We start from the raw sequence: 22,299 nt of genomic DNA, 5'->3' as shown, positions 1-22,299 counted from the left end.
CTCCTTTTTCAGAAACTCATGAACAGGCTCAGGTCCCTGGGAAGATAGGTTTCTCCCGCGCTGGTCAACAGCAAGGCTGCCAAAATTCCCCTCTAGCTTCCTCCTCTTGCTCTACCCGCTCCTGCCTCTCTAAAGCAGCTCTGCTGCACAGAGATGGGGAACAAAGACCGGAGCATAAGACCACAGGCTGGGGCCCAAGCATGACAAGATGGACAGTCAGGGGATGTGGTCCTCAGTACAGAGCCTTAGGAAAGTAGAAGGAGGCTGTTTCAAGAGGTCTCAAGATCCCCTGAAAGTCTGCCTTGGGGTGGGTGGGACAGAGCTGGGCTTCAGGCAAGGAGCTGGGGAGGTCTCTAGGAGAGGGTGGTGCCAACGGTGAGGTGCAGAACAAATCAGGTCCCACATACTCAGGGAAATCTTGCTTCTGAGCCCCTTCCTAGGGTTGAACTCTGGGGGCCAAGCTGGACTGAACTCTACCGCAGGGTGCAGGGCTGGATGTTCCAGTCAAAATGTTAAGAGGTTTCCCCTCACCTCCCCCCATTTAATAAACAAGGAGAAGAAAATTAATGGGGAGAAGGAATGATCCCCACTCACCCCCTCTGAGCTCCGAGGCCGACTCGATGTAGGTGAAGGTGTCCAGGTTAATGATATCGATCACAGGGCACACCACCCGCGTGTAGTCCTACAAAACAAAGACCCTGTGGCTCCACCAGTGGGGACAAACCTGGAGTTGGACCAACCTGGGAGTCAGAAAGCTTGGTAGGGTCTTGCTCTGGTGAGGCCAGAGATGGAGCTTATGACCTTCACCAAGCACATTCATTTCTGCATCTCTATTTCATCATCTACAGAATGGGGCACTGGGCACACAACCTCTCTGGTTCTGATGCTTAAATGCCACAGATGCATCCTTGACTGCTGGGGGTCTCCTCAGCTGTGCGGCCACATGAGAATGGTAGGGGATGGTAGGGGATCCCAGCCTTGATCCAGTATGCACAGGCCACCCTCGAATGCATTCACTCAGCCTTCGAATGGCGGGTTATCTTCTCCCACACATGTTCCTTTTCCTAAATTCCTTATTTCTGTTAATAGATGATGATAATGCCCTCCCCTAGCTCCAAATTAAGCTTTACTCTGCCCTCCAACCAGATCAAGTTCTGCTGGAGCTGACTCTAAACTGGCTCTTTGAATTCACCCTGCCTCTGCTCCATCCCCTCATGTGTAGAGTACAGCGTGGGCGCCTAAGTTCCTCTCCATCCTATTCATCATCCTCCCCTTTCATTCTTCCTGTAGCTGACAAAGCTGCCTTTCTGATACGCAATCCAATTGTGCCACACAACTCAGGAGAACTGAAATCACCTCTAAAGTAAGGCAGAAATTCCTTCAAATGGCATCTCAGACCACCACAACCAGGCTTGCTTCCGCCTATGAGTGAGAACATGCAGAGTCCATCTGAGTGGAACAGAGGTCATAGGAAGGGTAGGGAGAGAGGGAGGACAGAGACGCATGATGTGTACCCAGGTACAGTTAGAAAGGAAGAGTAAGGCCAGGCTCAGTGGTGCCTCTCTGCGATTCCAGCTACTTGGGAGGCTAATGCGGGAGGATCACAAATTTAAGGCTAGCCCTGGCAACTTAGCAAGACCTTGTTTCAAAATTTCAAAAAAAAAAAAAAAAAAGAAAGAGAAAAGAGAAAGAAGGAATCGCCTTTAGTGTTCTATAGCACAGTAGGGTAAATACAGTTTATAATAATTTATTGCAGAATAGCTAGAGGAAAGGATTTTGAATGTTCCTAACACAAAGAAATGATTAATGCTTTGAGGTGACAGAAATACTAATTACTCTGATTTGATCATTATTCATTGTATACATGCATCAAAATACCATGCAGTATCCCATGAATATGGACAATGTTTTCATCAATTAAAAAAAAGCCCAGGCTTGCATCTTACTTTCCAGGATCATCACTTGCTGCCCCCCCCACCATGCCACCCATCTGTGGGCATCAAAACCATACAAGGGAGTGTTTTCCAAATATGCAAGCAAAGTCTCTGGTCCCTGGGGGCTTCCGAGGGGAGCATAAAGCAGCAGTGACCGAGGAGACTCTAGGGTAGCTCACAGGGAAGCAAGCAGCCTGGGAAGCCGTCATGGCTCAGGGAGCCAGGCAGGATGGCTTTTCCCCTCCCTGCACAACTCTCCTTTGGCCGACACAGGCAGGAACCTTTGTTTCTCCTTGAAGCCATTTAATTTCCTGGCTCAATCTTTCCCCTGAATGAGGTTGTCTTTTTTATTTTAAGCTCCAGATTCACTGAGTGCCTGATTCTAAGTTCACAGACTTAATTTGTCCCTGAGCCTCCCACATGTGACTCCCTCTGACAGTATCAGGGTGCTTCTGAAAGCCAATAGGCTCCTATAGAAAGCAATGCTCATTGTCAATGTGTTGCTGCTCCCTTTGGGGTGGCACAGATGCTTCATTCACCCTCAGCACTGCACTTGCCCAGCTGCCGAGGTCCCTGGGGGCTCGTCCAGGCCACTGTCAGCATGTCTGTGTGCAGACATACGCTGCGTCCACATACAAACAAACACAAACACACCCCCAGAGATGCTCTTGCCACTTTAATTCTGAAATGTTCTCAAGTTCAGAGACAACTTCATAGGTCTGACAGTGAGTTCTGGGGTCTCTGCAGCTGTATCAAGTCCTTCTGTTGATCCTCATACCGTAATAAATACTCCATATCAGATTTGCTGATTTATGGGTCTTTCTAGCAAATTACAGAGCCTGAGGGTGGTCCTTGGGACCCTCAAACTATAATTCTGTTTAGTTAGGATTTTTTTTAAAAAAAATCTTTCCTCAATATTTGAAAAATGAAAATGTAAGATACAATTCTAGCTGTTCACTTGAGCCATAGACTTTCCAGAAACCACCTATGGACTCTGCCTCTGGGGCTGTGCCAGGTTCCAGGGTACCCTCCTGCCAGTTCTGAAGTCTCCTCTGTCCTAGGATTGCTGCTGCAGCCAGGCAGGGAGGGCTATTCGGGGTCAAGTGCTGTGTGAAGTCATGACCTTTAAAAAGGACTGCAGGGGCCACCAAAGCCAGGACAGAGCTCTGCAAGTGCCCTGCATGGTGGCCATCAGCTCCACTGTTGTCTCTCAGCCCAGTCCAGACCCTTGTGGACAGGAGATGCTCAATCACTGCTGGTTAAAAGCAGGCAGCCTGGGGAAGTTGGCAGGACTCGGGGAGCCAGGCAGGATGGTTTTCCACCCTCTGGACCAGCCACCCTCTGAACTCCCTTCCAGAATGCTGTTGGTATGGGCTCCACACAGCTGGGTCATTGGACTAAACAGGGTGGCCTTCCTGCAGGCTCAGGGACAGGGAAGAGGAGCTCCCAATACACAGACCTGCCAGGGGCCCTGGCCCTCGTGCCTCAGGGGCTGTATCTTGAAAGCCAGGTCACCTCTAGGTCCAATCAGGCAGCCATGGGATTCCTGACAGGTCCTGGATTCCATCACCTTCCCACCTCTCCTATGCAATTCCAAGGTCCTCTCCCTCCCTTACTAGGGCCAATAACAGGCTGAAACAGCTGAAACACCAGGCTGTAGCCATCAATCACTTCGGCTGCTGTACCTCTTGTTACTTCACCGATTCACATAATTAAACCACATGGACAGGCACCTTGAGACTTCCAGAGGCACCGATTCATGCAGTTACCGGCACCCCCAGTAATCTGTGGTGCTTTAGGAACTGTGATGGATACGAAGATGAGCGAGACTTCGGTCTAGGGAAGGCAGACAGAGAGTCAGTGACTCCAGTCTGGGGTTCAGACACAGCCTGGCACTTCTAAGCTGGCCTGGAGGGAGGAGAGGGCAGGGACACAGTGGGGCGGGGAGAAGTTGACAGGATACCTGGGTTCCTATTCTGGTTCTGCCATCCAGAATACATGTGACCTGAGCAAACTAGCACACTCTGTGGGACTCCTATTTCCTCATCTATAAAGGGAAGACAGATTATTATTTTCAAAACGATCCTGCCTTTTAACAGGGTTCATGTGAAGAACAAGCTAGGAAAGCACATGAGAAGGCACTGAAGTCTGTATAAGCTATCATTGATTTGCTGGAGGTTAAGATTTCTTAAAATCTTTCCCGCTAAAGAAATATGTAGATGAAGGGGGAGAAGAGAAGCCTATGTTACAAAAAATAAAACAGAAGGAACCTAACTTGGTGGTTGTTTCCAGCATCATGATGTAACTGATGGGAAGAGAAGGGAAATTCGGGAGGTTTTCAGTGTGGAAAACACCAGCTAAGGATGGTTCAGGACAGCTCAAGCCCGGCCTCCTTCTTATCTCTCTCTATTTTTGAAAATCCCAAACTCCAATTGCCGCTTAAAATTTCCACTTCCACTCACAAGAACAAATCACGTTTTGTGCTGAGACAAGACACAGAGACACGCATTCACACTCCCTGGCCCCCTGGGGCTGTCTCGGGGGGGGGGGGCTCAGGTAAGCCTCTGCGCCCCTCGGAGGCCACTGTGAAGGGCAGAGCCTGACGCAGGTCTGGGGTTTGTCTGGTTAAGCTCTTGGCTCTGAGAGCTTTAGTTCAGATAGCAGTGGCGAGCAGGGAGTTCAACTTGTAAGGCTGAGCTCAGACCCTAACTTGGGGCCCAGTGACTCCTGAGGAGGAGTGTTTAGGGGTAAAAAGGCAGTCCTCACTTTCGAGCAGGAGATGAACAGTTTGACTGACCAGCAGGTAAGGCTGGCTTCGCATGCGGAATCCAGATATTTTGGTGGGAGCTTCTGAGATGGGCTCAGAGCCTCTGGGATGTGAAGGACTTCACAGGCTCATTAAGGTTGTACAGAGAAAGCAAGCTTCCCTTAACACACCTTGCAAGGACAGAGTCATCCTAGAGCAGATGTCCCTGTGGGTGACACATCAAATCCCACATGAGCCAGCGGTTCTACTCCTCTGTATACATATCCCCAAGAACTGAAAACAGGCACCCGCCAAAAAAATTACATTGGAAGGTACAGGTAGAAACAACCTTAACGTCCACCCATGGATGTAGAAGCAAAATAGGGTCTATACATACCACAGAATATTATTAGGCTGTGATGGAATACTGATACATGTTACAGCATGGATGAAGCTCAAATACGTACATGGTAAATGGAAGAAGCCAGGGTCAAAAGTTCACATGTTGGATGATTCCATTTATATGGGATGGGCGGAATAGGCAAAGGCATAGACAGAAAGTAGATTAGTGTTTGTCAGGGCAGGGAGAAGAGGGGAAGGAAGAATGACTGCTAATGGGTGTGAGGTTTCCTTTTGAGGGGATGAAGATGTTTTACAATTAGATTTTGGTGAACATACTAAAATCATTGAATTGTTTACTCTGAAATGGTTAAAATGGTAAATTTTGCTTTGTGTATTTTACAACACATACACACACACACACACACACGGCTACGATGTCTGGGTCCCCTGCTATAATAGGTGCCTCCAGCAGCCTGTGGACACAGTGCTGAATGCAGGGCTCCTGGACCCACGTCTGAGCCCGGATCACACCCAGCCCAGCAGCCCCAGCCTCTTCTGAGAGCCTCAGCTCCATGACCTTCAGCTCTCAGTGATGAGCAGCAAGCTGGCCAGTGGGGTGGGCAGGCAGAGCCAGGAGGGGACAGCAGTATGGTCACTGCCTCGTGCCCTGGAGCCTAGCCCTTCATTTCTTCCTTAGAGATGAACTTTCTGGTTGCTCAGCATGCCCTACAAACATCTGCCATTCTGAGTAAAGGGCGAACTACCTTAACGACACTGCCTAGAAAATGCCTATGTGTAAAAGGAAAAAGCAGGATACAGAACTGTGTAAATACAGGTATAACTGCAGCTATATAAAAAGACACTTTTTGCAAAGAGAAAAGGATCTTAGTAACAGTGGATATCATCACTGGATAGAATGTTGGCTGATGAGTTTTCGTTCTGTTATACAATGGTACCTCGGTTCACAAACTTAATTTGTTCCATGACTTTGGCAAAGATAGCCATATTTGTGTTTGTCCAGGAAAGACAGCCATGGTCGTGTTTGCATCCGACGTGAAATTTGCAAACACAAAGAAAATTTTGCCAAATGCTTTTGTGTGCAAACCAAATTGTTCACAAACAAAAGTGTTCATGAACCAAGGTGCCACTGTAATTTCCAAAATGTCTACACTGACTGGGTTTGGTAATAGAAAGCGAGAGGTCCCAGCCTTCTCCTCCCCGACCCACCAGAAGCTTTCTATTATACTCTATCCCTGGGCTTCAAATCTCCTTTTCATATGATCTTAATTTATAGAGGCAGCACCGCCTCTCTTTTGTATAAAATTCCCATAGTCAGAGATGCTGTTTCCAACCTCACCCCAGCCAATCACTCTAGATTCTCTAACCTTCTGTGTTCTGCTGCCTTAACTTTCAGTTGTTTACACACTCCAGTTTCTTCTCAGCTCCAGGCATGAGTGGTGACAGGATGACTTCAGTGGCCCCGGGCTGCTGTCAGCAATTCACAAGCAGAAAGACCTTGCCAGAGAGGTAAAGCTCCCTGCTGCGGAGTGGGTTTCCTCACTTCACTATCTGAGAGCTAGCAAACATGTTCCACATTCCTTCCTCACAGGGAACTTCCTTGTGACTAGAGTTTGCACATCTCTTCTCTTTGTGGTCACCTCCTTCCCTGGAGGTCACTTGCAAACCAGTGCAGCCAAGTCCACCAGGAACTGGAAGGAGGACTAAGTAGGTATGAATTCCTTTTCCGTAGCCTGTTCCAGTGCTCAGGGCTCTATCCCAAAGAACTGCTTAATACATGTCTGCTAATTAGTTTAGGGACAGGAAGTAAGCCTGATTTCCTCCTAATTCCAACTGTATTACCACCCCCACACATCTGGTTTCTTAAATCATTTCCAAACACTGAGCACCTATTCTACAGTAGTTGGAAGTGGCCACAGGAAGAGACTGGGGTTTGTCATCTGTTAGGGGAAAGGAGAACTAAGAGGAAGTGGGGGGAAGAGAGCAATTACTGCCTGGAGTGACCCTTGCTGGTTCTGTAGTCAGGAAAGGTTTTCTGGAGGGGGAGAGATGTGAGCAAAGCCCTGAGGAGCAAGAGGAGGGAGGGCATCCAGGGAGGGACCAGAAGGGCTTGGTCAGCTGTAGGGCAATGGGGATGCTAGGACATTCAGAACAGGCTGCAGCACTGGTGTGTTGCAGGGAGAGACTGGGAGGGCTTCGGAGGCTGTGGACAAGCATGCAGAGGGAGGGGTGCATTGGGAAAAGCCTCAGTGTCAGAAGAAGCCCACTCTGTTTATAACGTAGTGGTTCTCAACTCAGACCTCTTCACCTATATCTTGCCAAAGGAAGAATTTTTCTAAACAGCACAAAGGTGATGACCCCTCCCGACCTCAGAGAAGTGGTCACTGATGGGATTTGCCATCTAGGACCACGCATGGAGCTTGGTAAACCTGCCGAGACTGGCCCACTGGACTGCACGACATTGGGAGGACTTCCAGGGTCTCTCCGGAACCCTTGGTTCTCTCATCCCCTGGTGCTGTCAGTATGCAAGCAGGAGCCAAGTCGCTCTCACAAAGACCAAGCAGCAACAGTGCTAGCATGCTGGCGACAACCAACTATCTGGCCCTGGAGGTACCGGCCAGGGATGATCACCAAGTTATATAACAGTCCTGAAACTGTTTCCTCATCTGTGAAATGGGTATGTTACGAATACCTCATCCCTACTTCAAAAGACTGGTGGTACCGGTCAATGGTTCAGGAAATGTGATGAAAAGCACCAAGAGTCGTGTCTATAACAGAGATGGAGAATATTAGAGACAAATGCCCAAACTGCAACCTAAATTCACTTACTTATTGCAAAATGCCAACCCTGCAATTAAGCCTCAATACAGAGGTTTTACTTAAAAAAAACAAAAAACAAACCTCATACGTTAACATCTTTTTTCTTAAAAGAAAAACAACACACGCGCCATAGGTTCAGCACCTCTGGTCTATTACATGTGTGTTCTGTGGATCACCAGGGGAGTGAGTGGACTTGTCAGAATATGCAATAGTAAGGGGAAAATTATATCTTTCACTTCCCGGAGAAGTAACTGAGGCATACAGAATTCCAGAGCAACTAAGGGCAAACGAGGGCAAGGACTTCCAGGTCCCTCGGCATCCAGGCTCCCTGCCTGGCACAGGACCTTGGGTAAGAATGACAGTGGGTGGGAAGAAGACAGAAGCCTCAGGACTTGAGCGTGAGGCATGGTTGGTTCTGCTGCCTCTTTCCTACCAAAGGCAGTCCGGAGGGCTTCCTTTCTGGAACCTGCTGCAGTCTCCTGCTCAGGAAACGGAGTGTCACATGCCACTGTTGGTGGCCCGAATTGCAGGGCTGCTGGGGGAATGTTATGGTCAAACACCCTGGTCTGTGCTCCACCTCTGACTGCTGCGTGACCTGGGACAGGTCGCCCTGCCTTAGTTCCTTCATTTGTGAAACAGTGACAGCAATCTCCTGCCCGGCCGCCAGAGGACTGGAGGTGGGATATTCAGCTCTGCTCCTCAGCCCCACTCACCTCTTTGACCCTGTGCAGCAGCGGCTGCAGCCAGTCCCTGTTCACCTCACAGTGGCTGTCCAGGAATGTCAGGGTGGCGCCCTGGGCAATGTCAGCACCCCGCATCCGGGACCGGACCAGACCTGCGTCAAGGACAAACAACCACTGTCCCTCCATCATGTGGTAAGATGACAGGAGCCGCCCAGCACTCCTCAAACGTACGCCAGCCGCCTCCCAGCCTCACTCCCCAGGCTCACAGCTGAGCCCTGTGGGCAGCACAGACCTACCTTGGCGCTCACTGTTGCGTAAGCACTTCACTTTGGGCAGCCTGACGAGCTGCTTGCAGTCATCAGCTGCAAAGACAAAGGTTACACCAGTGAGAGCCCAGGGATGCGACTGCGTGCAGGTGAACCTGAAGAAGCGGGAGCAGTAGCCCTGCCCACTGTCCCTGCTCCTGACTGCACAGCCACAGTCTGGTCCTGACTCCAGGGAGCTCCTGGGCTATGGAAGGGGCTGCCAGTCACTGCTGTTCATTACCCAAGGTGGCCCATTCAGGACAAAGCCCAACGGGGCCTCCTAGGAGCAGATCGGTCCCCACAGTCACCTGCATACCTGCTTGAAAACTTTCCGACTCTGAAATCTTGGCCCAGTCACCTCGATACATTTCTCCTCTGACCACTAAATGATAAGATCAGAGTCCTGTTCATGTCAGTGGGTCTGGTCAAAACTGCCGGGAGGCCAGGAATGGAAGAGAGAGATCCAGATCCGGGACTCTGCTTTCAGTTTATGGAGGCTGTCTTTGTGCAAGGATTGGCCAGCTTCTCTGTACAAAGAGCTGGCAATGGCAGGATGGCACAGGGCACTGCGGCACGGTGGGTGAGAGGCTCCTTCCTAGCCACTTGACCTTGAGCTCACCCACTATCCCATCACTTCCTTAGCTCTCCAGTTCCCGGCTCGGAACTCCATACTTAGCCCCACCATTTTTGCTGCATTTGTTTACTGACTGTGGCCTCTGCTTGCCCTGGACTCCTCACAGGCAACAGAAGAGACTTGCATAGCTTCCTCTGGGGGAGGTTCCATCTAAGTGCTCTGGGTGTGTTAACATAGTAAATCCCCATGTAAACCATGCACCATTACAACCTTCTCTGTTTTATAGACAAGGAAGTTGCTGAACATGAGGCTAGTTATTTGCTTGAGGCATGCGGCCAGTGAGTAAATTCGAGATCTAGGATTTGAGCCCAGACAGTCTAGCTCCTGAGCCCAGGCTCTGACCACTAGGCTATTCTACCCAGCAGAATCCTACAGTATTTCCTTCTGCTGCCTCAGTGCCAGGCTACCCCCCAGCTTTCCCTACCTCCATGCTATCTCTCACCGGGGAAGGAAAAGCAGATCACTGAGATCCAGCACTGGGGGTCCGGATCTGATTACCCTTACCCTCAGGCACAGCCCATTGCTGCATTACTCTCTGAGGTTCCAAGTCACAAGGGTGGGTTTCCAGTGTTTCCACAGTAGCTCCCAGCATCTGGGCTGATGTGAGTGGCTCCGCTCTCCTGAGACTTGGAGCTGTCCCCAGGGGCCGTCCTATTTCCCCGCGCTCCCTACCAGGAAGATGCAGTTCCGCCTGGGTGAGGCTGACTGCACTGAACTGCCCCGGCTGCTGGGACAATGGCTCTCAGAGGGAGGAAGTGTCCGCCCTACCAACACTCAAATCCCGACAATGCTTCTGTAATTATTGTGAATGCACAGATGTCTGGACACTGCAGCAAGTTCTTTGGAAAAGAAGATCTGGGGTATAAACACGGGTGGAACTGAGCTCCTTTGATACGATGGCTAAGAGCGGTAGGAGGTAGGAAACGGTGATTGGTGTGTTGGGAGACTGAAAGGCAGCTGCTCACCGTGTCATGGCCAGGTGACGGGATGTACGATGGAGGATCTCAAAGACAGGGCCCTGCCAGAGTCCCCGGGAATGAAGAGAAGCGGGCTGTTAGCCTCAGCTCAGACTGGCAGGCTAATGCAGCATTAGAATCAGGAGTCTCCAGCAACGGCCATAGCTTTTGGGTCCCAGTCCTCAAAAGCTGACAGCACAGAATCCAGGAAATTGCTTCTCAAGTGGAAAGTTTACCTCCAGGAGCCCAGGCACGGACACTCGGTCTTCCATGCCCATTACCAACCACAGCTCTCCCCCATCCTCAGAGAATCAGTGGGCTTCGCTCTGCCTGTTACACAGGGGCTGAGACCAGGCATTTGTGCTTACATTGCCAGTGAGTGATATTATTACTTACGGTCATTGCTGAAATCATCCACTAATATGATTTCCTGGATCAAATGCATAGGGGTTCGGTTTAATACGCTGTGAAAGGGAAAGAAGAAAAAATCATTATGTCTTCCAGTGGCAAAATATATGTATTAACCTGAGTTTTAAACAGACATCATTGTACTGGTGGAGTAAAGGCTCAGAGCCACCAGAGAACCTGTGGCGTCACACTGCTCACCAGTGAGCCAGCAGGGATGTAACTGTGCCTTCACTACCTTAGTGAATGCTAACACTACTCCCTGAACCACCTGGAAATACATTCAGGCATCATTCCCAACAACCCTCTCTCTCCTGAAACCCCACATCAAACTAGTGAATGAGTCTGGCTGGTTGTATTTGAAAATAAATGTCACTCAAATCCCTTTCACCTCCCGTACCTCTGCCCTGGCTCACCCTCTTCTTTCTGTTCCTGCATCTCCCATTCCCAGGCCTCCTTGGAGACCTAGATTGAGCCTCCAGATGCTCAGTAGTGCAAATAAATTGACACAGTCCCACAGCAGCTCCCACTCTGTACTCCAAATTCTCAGCATGCTCCACATAGCTTCCTACCTGCTGAAGGTGGCCCCCGTCCCCATGTACCTCACAGGCAAAACCAGTATCTGCACATGTCCTTCCTGCTAACTCATAACTAAGAGCCTCTTCTCTGACTGCCTGAAATGGCCCTACACTGCCCACAAGGACCAGTTCACATGGCACTTCCTCTGTAACAGTGTTCCAGTCTACTTAGTGAGAATTAATTGCTTCCTCCTCTGGGATCCCTCAGCAGTTTGCTTCCGTTTATCACTTCCTGATTCTGGCCGATGATTTTGTACTTCACCCATTCCTTCTAGATGGTAACCCCGATGAAGTTCTCTCTGTATCACCAAGATCCAGCACAGTGCCTTGGCCGAGAACCATTTCCTTGAGGGGCATTTAGTGCACATCCTCTACGTGCTTGGCACTGGGCACAAAATGAGGAGCACAGGAGAGGTGAGCTCTACCCTCTGAATGCATGTGGTCCAGCATCTACTTGCTACTAGCCGTGTAGACTTGGGCAAGTTACTTCAGTGGGGTTAATTATAGGAGTATCTACTTCACAGGGCTGTTGAGAGAACTAAAGGAGAAAATGTATATAAGGCAGTTACTGTAACATCTGGTACTAAGTGATGATAAATAGTAGCAATTATTACTATTTTGTGCATCATTAATGATTTTTTAAATTGAACTGACTTGGGCTACTTTCTCCCCTCCTGTCCTGTGCTGTGAATCTCTAGAGGCAAAGCTGGGTTTCTGTATTAACTCTGGGCCTCAGTGCTGACTGTGATGGCCACATCCCAGTTCTTACACCCCCAAAACATGTGGATTCTCAAAAACATTCCTGGACTGGACCCACCATCACAGGACCCCCGAAACCCCCTGTGTGTTGGAAAGGGCATTCAGAACGGGTGCTGGGGAGGCATTGTGAGCATCCCTCCCCTGAGGCCCACTCTGAGTCTGTTTTTGGTGCCACCCACTTTCTAAGCAGGATGCAGACTCCCCTGGAAGGGAACTTTGGCTGAAGCTACCTTTATTTATGAAGCCTTAATTCTCACCATGGCAACTCGTGTAAAGTGGAGAGGAACCCCAACACAAAGTCCCAAACCTGCTGTCAGTGTCTATGGGGGAGGGGGGACACGGAGGTGGAGAAGGCTGCAGCATCTCCCAGGGTGCTGGGAGGAGATCGCTCACCATGATTGTCCCAAAGAAAACACAACAAACCCAACCACCAGCCCAGCCCTCTAATCAGAGCTGGAGGGAAGAGGGAGGCAGACAGAGGAAAAAACCTGCTTGAAGAATAACCTCTAATGAGGTTTGATTATGGCTGTAGCTTCTGCATTCGATTCCCCCCAAATCCCTGCCGGCTCTTTGAAATTCAAGAGTTCTCGTCTGTGAACATCAAAAGGTAAATCGCGTGCAGCTCTGCGCTGGTTGAACTGAGAGATGATTAGCGAATAAAAAATGTCCAGGGTTTAAAACAGGAAAAAAAGAATCGTCAGCAGTAAGTGCTAATTAGACCATTTCCTGGTAACACCTGGCTTGTTTTTGCTCCTCTAATCAGAGCAATTGAAATGACGGTGGGGTCTCCCTAAAAGTGGCTCAGGGCTGGGAGGGCCTGAGATGGGCAAATGCTCTGGGTGCCTGGGGTGGTTGGAGAAGGAAAAAGGTCAAGTCCCGTCCCAGGAACCTGGCCTGGCCGAGATGATCCTCCGGTGCTCCGGGTCCTCCCTCCCATGTTCCTACCTCATTCCTCATTGGCACCATCCAAACCCTGGTGGCTGCCAGCGGTCTAGCTCCCTGGCTCCCCCCAGGCCCTCTGCAGCATAGCAGACTGCTGCGCTCCAGGGCTGGTCCAGCACAGGCTGGCCTCCACTTGCTCCAGGCGCCTTGGGCTGCCCCACTCATGCTACAGGGCTCAGCGTGGGAATGAGTGCTCACTGTGCTGGCCCACACAGTCTGAGCCACACTCTCCTGGGATGGTTCCGGAACTCAGTCTCATACCGGCAGCTCACCTCTCTGGAGAAGGGCAGCTGCACAGGTAGCATCTCCACCTTCTTTCTGCCTGCTGCACCCTAACTGTAACAGGAGCCTCGGGGAGGTGGCAGGGAAGCGTGGTGCGGGCTCACGGGCCAGGAGGCCTCACCACCTATGAGCCATGCTGTCTAGAACTAGGCACCTTTGGCTCCCAGCCTCCCTTTCTCTCTGTAATTACCTTTCCCTTGTAAAAGCAGCTGATATTAATACTTGACCTACTTCACAGGCTTTTGTGTGTACGAAATGAGGAGATGTTTGAAATTGCTTCGTGAACTCCACAGTGCTATATGCAGGCAGGTTTTATCAAATGCTCCATAAATACAGTTGAATGAAGACCCGAGGCCACTGACAGTTGAGTTTAGTCCTTCTGGAGTGAGACAGATTTGGGTTCAAGTACTGCATCTGGGCAACCCCGCTCACCGGCAGGAGAGCTTCAGTCTGCGGTATGCATGGTGCTGTGGTAGCACCTCTGGGACTGTGGGTGCTGGGAGTAGGAATGCTGCAGCTATAACAGCCATGGGCATGAGGCACAGCTGAGATTTTCAAAGCCCATCCTAAGCCAGCAGCATCCTTGCCATCTGGGGACTTGTCAGAAATGCAAGTTCTTCAGCTCTACTCTAGATAAACTGAGTCAGATTCTCTGGGGCTGCACCCCAAGAAACTGCGTTCTAGTATGACTCACAGGTGATTCTGACATCTGCTTTTGTCGGAGAACTGCTGCTTTAGAACACTGCTATCTTTGGGGCGGAGGCTCAGCATCACTCCTGTTACCACCTATATAAGCTCCCTATGTACTAAGCATTGCTCCCAGTCCTTTATCTATCTGCATTTAGTGCCAGTCTTCTCCACGGTTATGCCAGTGAGCTGGTACAAGAAGTCCCTGTTCTGCAGAAAAGGAAACTGAGGCAGAGAGATTAAGCAGTGTGCACAGGGTCACACAACTGTTTCAGGCAGAGCTAGGCAAATCTCGCCTCAGAATCCAAATTCTTAACCGCCTTCCCAGAGAAAGTGCCCCTCTAGATCTGGGATGTTACAAAACAATAACGACAACAAAACAAAACAGTGAGAAGAGTGAGGCTGCAAAGTGATTGATTGTGGGTGCTCTTGAGCCCCCATGGGAGGTGTCGGGCTGAAGGATGCCCCAAAGGAAGGGGACAGCCCTGGGTCTCACATAAACACAATGACTTTCAGTGACACTGTTCAAGATGACCCATTCTTCAGGGCATGCTTTCTTTCTCCTTAAGTAAGTCCCTAATTCATCAAGACTGTCATCCTCTGTCCTGCCCCTGCCTGGGTCTGAAACGCCATTCCCAGCCCCCAGAGCCCCAGCTGACTGTAGTGCTTAGGGGCTGAGAGGCCTGCACAGGGATAGTCAGAGAGTGGGTAGGCATGGTGGTGAAGGAGGAAGGCAGGCACCCAAGTCCTCCCCGTAAGTTAAGGTGGAGTGGTACCTGAGAGAAGCGCCCTTTCATGGATGACAAAATCAAGTTAAGAATCCATACTCTTTATCACATGCCCTCAATGGCTACTGAACTATTTGTGTAACCCGGAGTAGAAGGGAGGTACAGAATCTTAAAGTACTGAAGGCTCTAGAAGTAGACTTTCTTATACCCACTCCTCAAATTCCTCTCCACCTGGTCCGCCGATGGTGCAGGCACGTGGGGTTTACATATGGTTCTCGGCCCCTGAATTGCTGTTAGTGGGCATCACACCTGGATCAAGCTGGGGGCTTAGTTTATATCTGAAGTGCGATGGAGGCAAAAAATGGTCCCTGGTTCTCAGCTTGGTGGTCTGGAACTTCAAGGATGCTTTCAGGGTGCTGATGGGACCTAAACTTTGTCCCTGAATGCAGGGTGCAGGGTGCTGGGGGCAGCACTCCACCAACCTGGTGGACAGAGGTGCTGGGCTGTCCCCTCCCAGCCTGAGGCTGGTTCCCCCACTTCCCAGCCCTGAGAGCTTGCCTTCTGCTCTCCACAGGCACCACCCTGGGCTCAGCATGAAGCTCCAATGGAAGGGAAAGGTAGGACGTGTTCTGTAGACCATACAGCTCAGGACGCATTAATGTATTAAAACTATTACTTGTAAGTATCATTGTTACTGTTATAAAAGATACAAGAGCAGCAGGAAGAGAAAGAGGAAGTCTCAGAGCTGAAGAGGAAGTCTGTGCAGAGCAGCTAAAGTGCCCTGGAGAACATAAAACGAAGTATTAGGGAGGTCTGGGAGCCCCCCGCCTCGTGTTATAACATACCCAAAATGTCCAAGACATTTTCGAGAGCAAAGTTGGGGGTGGGAAATGTTACACACGTGGTTAATAACCTGCCAAGGTCACACAGCTGGGAGGTGCGAGGGTTGGAAACTAACCCAGATCTTCTTTCTGACTCCAAGTACAGTACCCCACTGCCCCTTTTGAGTGCTCACCAGCTATGCAGCTCCAGAGAGATGGGTAACGCTGACCAAACATTTTACTCCATGCCAGGCACAGTTCTCAGTCCTCTAGCTGGATTAACCCACAGTAGCTCTAGGTGATAAGTAGGAACAGTATTCCCACCTCCTTGATTAGCAAACAGCCACAGGGAGGGAAACTAAGAGCTGAGTAAGATAAGAGTTCTGCCCTAGCAGAGCTTGCTGAAGATCACACTGTGAAAAATGCATTAAGTGCCGGAACACGGAAGTGCAGAGAAAGGCCCAGAGGAAGTGCTTGCTGGTGTGTGTATGTGTGTGTTTGTGTTGAGCGTGCATGTTCTCGGCACCAAAGGACTCCATGAAGGGCAGGAGAGGCCAGTGTGGAAACCAGGAACCTCTCTGGGGTGCTAATAATGTCCTCAGGGCAACATCTGGCAAACATGCCCAGACATAACCTGGGCGGCAGCCACCAGAGGCTGCCATTGGTTTGCTCATGAAGGTGCTCTGGTGCTCAGCAGGTGATGATGGTGGCAGGGCTCAGGTCAGCACTTTCGAATCAGTCACCTCTGTCCACTGTGTATCTGCTCAGCCCAGGTGACCCAGAAAATCCCTTCTCCCCCAGTGAGAGGAAACCCAACCAAATCAGGGAACCCTTTACCTGCCCTCCTCCCGTATATACCTATACTGGTTTACAAGGCAACAAGGTACTTTACTAACCTACAGTGAGACTCACAGTGACGCCTGACAGTGACCTGGCACATTTTCTTGTCAAGAGCTGTTGCCTTGTTGGGAAATCACATTTGAATCTTGGATCAGGCAGCTTGTGGGGTGAGTGTGGAAGCCAGGACAGGGCCAGCAGCTGGTGGAAGCAGCCAGTGGGTCAAGTACAAGGGACATCTGAGGAGCAGAGCTGACCCTCTGCAGGCCTGGGCAGGTCCTCTCAGGGTATCTGAGGGACACGCGGACCCTGCGTCCTGGACATTCATCACTTAGATCTGGCAGCCGCTCTTAGGATGAGCCCACTGTGGAGCGCACTTCCCTTCAGCCAGGACTTCCCTCTGCACAGGCAGCATGCAGGGAAGGAGGAGAGCGAGGAGTGACTGGCGAGACACCCAGAGGTCTGCCATGCTGCTTGTACTTCTTTGGCCCGCATTTAATCTTATTTCTTCTCCATGGCATCAGGGAACCATGGCATGGGGAAAAGGCAGCTAAAACTGCCAGGACCTCTGAGAACCCGGGGCAGGAATTTCTCTCTTCTGGGTGCCAACTCTGTGTTGTGGGAGCAGTTCTCCGGGGCTGGCCCTGGGACTTGTGCACAAGAAGCATCCGCCGAGCCATTTATAGGTCACTCATGGCCCAGACTGGAGGCCAAAGGTGGTCAGAGTGGTCCAAGGGGAACACAGCTGGAACCCAAGGAACAAGGGTGGGAGGCCATGAAGAGGCAGGGTGCAGGAAGGGGCAGCCCACAGAGGACCTGGGCCCTGACCCCAGCCTGATGCTGAGGGTGGAGCATGGACTCAGCCTCTCCAGGTGTCTGTCAGTTGTGAAAATTGTGAACACACACTCTCAAGGTGATCTAACAGAAAGTAAAGGGCTAGGGCTCTGGGACCATTTTCTCTACTCTCTTTAGACTTCTGCACGGTACTAACGTCACAGGCCTTGTGTTTCTCCCTGCAAATGGGATGATGGCTCCCCTCACTGGAATGTGAGGAGTGACCGAGTGGACACATAAGGTGTGTAGACTGGTTCCGGGCACACGCTCGGAAGTACCTGGTGTTCCTATGACACACCAGCTCCAGGTGGACACAGATCATCACCAAGTGCTGGCCCCAAGTCAGCCCACAGGCGGGGCAGGTGCCTTACCTGCGGATGGTTCTAAGCAAGGTGGAGCGCGCCTCGTTGTGGAAAGTGATGATGATGCTGGTGGGCGGAAGGGCTGTGTGATACACCAGCAGCATGCACCTGGGAAAGAAGGTGGAAGCTGAGTAGGACTGTAGCGGCAGAGCAGATCTAAGGGCTGAGAAAATGGGCATTAGGGTGGCCACCAGTGCAGACAGGGGCCTGGCATCTGCAGGGCCTCCCCCTGCTGTTGGTGGGGTGAGAGAGCTCTGAGGAAGACTGAAGCTCAGTTTTTGCCATCTTGGGGGAACTTGGGATTTAGCCAATCTAAACCAAATTCAGAGACCAAAAACCCCCCACAAGTGTCATATTGTGTGCATGTCCCAGTTAGTGGATGGTGGTTCCTAGTAATTGTATAAACCCAACTCCAAGTCTTGGGCTCCACCCCCAAGTCTGTATCCCTCTAGACCTCCTGTTCCTGGTAGTGCCACTCACCAGACGCCTCTTCATGTAGAGTTCTGGGCGCCAGGTCCAACCCCCCACACCATGCTGACCCCTGACCCTGTGCCAAACACTTAAATCCGGCTGTTTAAGGAGGCAGAGTTCTAAAACCCCATGTAAGCAATAAAGCCCAAAGAGAAAGCATGTACTTCCATGTGTCTAGGATTATTCTGTACGACAATTACATCTGGGGTAATTTCAATTTAATATCTTGCTGCAAGTGAAAATTGTAGCCCGCAGCCCAAAAATTACTGTAATAATGGAAATAAACCTGCCAAGTGAGGCTAGTGCCACCAAGGGCCATCACTGGGGCAACGCTGTCTCCTGCTTCTCGCAATTTCCGGGGTTGCCCTGTGATGGGTGTGAGTGGGAGGAGGAGACAAACGAGTAAATAACAGAAGTCTGGGGAGTCAGACATGTGCTCTCATTTTCCCATCTCTTCCTAGGCTTTTAATTTGGGGCAAAGGTGGGCTTCCAGGAAACAGAGACCTCCAAAATTGTTTGCAAACTATTTGTGCAAATGTGTACTTCCTTTCTGCTGGGAAGATGGTTCATAACTTCACTAGATCCTCAAAGAAGTCTGCGACCTAAAATACTCAAGATCCCCAGGCAATGGGCCTGGTGCCCTGCAGCCGCCCTGGAGCTTTATTCTGTGGACGACACAAACACACTGCAGGCTGGCGGTGCTGAGGCAGAGACAGAGGGGCTGTACTTAGGATGAGAGCCCGCGCAGGGCGTGGGTGGGTCGTCACAAGAGGCAGGAGTTAGGGAAGCAGGCCCTTGGGGAAGAGATGGTGAGCGGAAAGGCTCAGTCAAGGCCTGCAGGCCTCTAGCTGTCAGCTCCAGCTCCTGAGACTCGCCTCGTCCCCATGGGTTCAGCACCGTCCTTCTACCACAGTGGCAGCAGCCTCCTTTCCAGTCTTCCCGCCATCCTGTTCTGTCCACCACAGGGCTCTGCCAGGCTCTCCTCTGGCTCGAAGCCCTCCAGTGGCTCCTGATGTATAGTCTGGCTCCTGATCACAGCCTTCAAGACCTTTCACAAGCACAGTCTCATAGGCTGCCCAAATTCTCTGCCGCTGCTCACAGTGCTCACAGGGCAATAACTTCCCTTTTCCTATTCATCCTTCAAGACACAAAGCAAATGTGAAAGCACTCCATACTCCCCCGATAGGTAATGACCTGTCCTTTGCACTTACATCATTCTGAAAGCTTCTCTTTGTTAGGGCACCTTGTGATAAGATTCTCCCAATCTTGACTGTGAGTTCTTTCAGGGAAGGACTCAAGGCTTTGCCCGGCTCTACATCCCTAGAGCAGGATGAAGTACACCAGATGCCCATGTATGGAGAAAGGGAGAGAGACAGTCAGGAAATGCTGAAGACTCAGCCTTCTGCGGGTTTGAAAGGTGCAGGGGCCAGCCTCCCAGGTGGCTTCTTGTGACAGCCACCTTCTAGTCTTCGTGCTCTTTTGTTGTCGCCTCTCTCCCCGACTCAGGGCAGCACCTATGACCAATAGGATATGGTGAAAGCCATCGTGTGCGACTTCAAAGGTCAAATCCTCAAAGCTCTGCAGCCTCTGCCTTGGCCATGTGCAGGGAAGCCAGTTGCCAGGCTGTGAAGACACTCAGACCTGCTAGAGAGGCTTATGTGGAAAGAAGCCAAGCCCACCCGCTCACACCCACACCAAGCCAGCCATATGAATGAGCCACCTGGAAGTGGGTCCGCCCACCCCAGCCAAGGCGTCAGATGACAGCTCCTATCACCTTCTGACTGCACCTAGGGAGGGACTCTAAACTAGCACCACCCAGCCAAAATGCTCCAAGTTCCTGACACACAAACACCATGAAGAGGACCCTGACTTGTTGCTTTAAGCCATTATATTTAATCTGGGGTGATTTGTTCTGCATTAGAAACTATTATAAAAAGGAAGGGAAAATGCCTTGAAACAGCCCTCAGCCAGAAGAGGCCTTGGACTTGCCTATCTTTTGACAGAGCCCTGACCTGTGTTAGGAGCAGTGGGAAGGAGGAGGGGAGGTGGGAGTGGGGATCTTGATCGAAAGGTTGCAGAGTTCAAAAGGGCATCCAGGGGCGTGGCAGAGGGAGGATAAAGTGAGCATGCTCAGTACCAAGCTGAATAAGCCACACTTCAAGGAGAGGTTGGGGTAATCATCCACCTCTAAAGGGGAAGGTAATAAGTCAGAGAGCTTAGTGCAGACTCCTGGTCTCCCTCAGAGACAAGGAGAGACCATGAGCAGAGAGACTTGGGAGGCCTCCACTGTCAGGACTGAGACACATCCAGTGCTTGAGCCCCAAGTTTCTCTTTGCTGCTGTGGCCCCTGGCCTGGGCACTGCCTTGGAGCTGGTACCCCCTTCCACATGCTGGGGGCACTGGGGCCCCGAGTCCCAGCTTTCATGGTGCAAGTTACGCAGGGGAAAGTTGGGGAGGGACAGTGGCATTGTCATCTGCTTAGAGAGCTTTTGGGAACAGGGGTCACACTTCTTGTCTTGAAGACACCAGGTGGGGATGGAGGCGCATTGATACACAGTGACACAGAGGCACGCATGGGGCAGGGATGTGACTCTGCCTGGAGTGGTGAGGAAGGCTTCATGGAGGAGGAGGTACAGGACCTGACGGATGCAGCCGGATGGACAGATTCCAGGTTATAGCAGTTTGCAGACTCCTGGCTGGTGCTCTGGACACCACTGACTAGCATGGGACCCGGAGCAAATCATCCACCTCTCCAGTTTCTGCTCATCTGTGAAAATGGTTGACCCAAGTCTCTCCTGCTCAAGGTCTCATAGCACCAACAATCAGAGCTCTGACTATAGTCAATGGTCAGTGAAGTGTGGGAGATTTGAACAGCATGTTGCAAATACCGTTTTGCAGGTAAGGGTCTACTATGTCACCATGTTACCTGTGACTTCACTATGTCTCGGCCTCAGTTTCTCCACCTAGAAAAGGGAGATAATTTCTAACTTGCAGATATTTTCTCTTAGATTATGAACATGTTAGGCAGTAACAGGCGCTTGACAAACAGGAACTAGTATTATTTCTAGCATCAGTCCAAATCTGCAGATGATTCCACCTGCTGGGCAGAGCTAGATCCTTTGTGGGCTGGAAAGCCATCTCTGGTGAGTGGTTCTGCCCTGTCCCAAGAGCAGATGAGGGGTGACGAGAGGCAGGATGGCGGGGGGGGGGGGTGCTCAAAGAAGGAGGCATCGATGCTAGTGAGAGGAACCTGGGTTTGATGCTTGGATTTGAATCTGGATCTGCACAGAACAGATTGTGTGCCCTTGGGCATGACATTTATCTTCCTTGAGCCTCAACGCTGTCACTTGTAAAATGTGGACAAATCCCTCCCTCCTAGGCTTGCAGTAAAGACTGTAGATAACGCAGGCAAAGAACCTGGTGCTGAGGAAAAGGGAGCTGGAATTATAATCACATTCAGAAAGCAGCTGAGCTGGCTCCATGCAAAGCACCACACTGATTTCCTAGGCTCACGATCACAGGGTAGAGAGGGCAGGGACCTTAGAGGGGACCCAGTTCAACTCCCTGACCTGGGTGGAACTGGTGACACAGAGGCATCCTCTGGAGCCTGAGTGGTTGGCTCCTGGGCTTCAGAGACCTGCAGTCTCCCGTGCTACTGAGGAAGGGTGCAGGCCCTATGTGGAGGCTGGCCAGGAAGCCCAGCTGCTTCCCCCGCAGGTACGGACCTAGGGAGAGCAGGCAGCAGGGCAGGGCCTCACCCGCACAGGCTCAAAGGACTTCGTGGGACTGTCTGTCCTCTTCTCCCTGCTGCAGCTGACCCTTTGTCTCATTTGACCCTCACCATGGCCTGTGAGAACCTCCCCTCTGCAGATGAGGGAAACTGAGACTCAGAACTCACTCACGGTCACATGCCTGGTGGATGAGTGTGGTGAGGGGAGCCCAGGCCCTCTTGACTCTCCTTGGTCCAAGGCGAGGGGCCTAAGGTGCTGTCCTGGCAGGACCTACCGGTCCCTGAGCCTGTGCCCAAGTCACCATCACCTGACCCCAAGGCCTGGCCTGCAGCCTGCTGGAGGATGAGCGGGGGACTAGAAACGAGACCTGGAGGCTGAGAAATGGCCTTAAAACCAGATTCTGGGGAGAGTCAGCCCAGACAGT

The 22,299-nt window shown here is 51.0% G+C and overlaps 1 protein-coding gene across 1 annotated transcript in view; it reads right to left on the bottom strand.

Annotated features, from left to right (window-relative positions):
* The window catches only part of Galnt14 (polypeptide N-acetylgalactosaminyltransferase 14), a 211,110-nt gene that overhangs the window by 33,712 nt on the left and 155,099 nt on the right, over window positions 1-22,299 (bottom strand). Inside the window, exons 3-7 of the mRNA XM_004839254.3 lie at window positions 17,683-17,781; window positions 10,835-10,902; window positions 8,840-8,905; window positions 8,574-8,695; window positions 595-682 (exon numbers count right to left, since the gene is read on the bottom strand). Coding sequence (XP_004839311.1) covers window positions 595-682; window positions 8,574-8,695; window positions 8,840-8,905; window positions 10,835-10,902; window positions 17,683-17,781 — 443 coding nt within the window. The remainder of the gene's footprint in view (window positions 1-594; window positions 683-8,573; window positions 8,696-8,839; window positions 8,906-10,834; window positions 10,903-17,682; window positions 17,782-22,299) is intronic.

The sequence above is a fragment of the Heterocephalus glaber genome, unplaced genomic scaffold (assembly GCF_053883595.1).
Source record: "Heterocephalus glaber isolate CG9 unplaced genomic scaffold, H.glaber_assembly_v1.0 deba00001457, whole genome shotgun sequence".
NCBI lineage: Eukaryota > Metazoa > Chordata > Mammalia > Rodentia > Bathyergidae > Heterocephalus > Heterocephalus glaber.
This window is presented reverse-complemented; position numbering and strand designations above follow the sequence as displayed.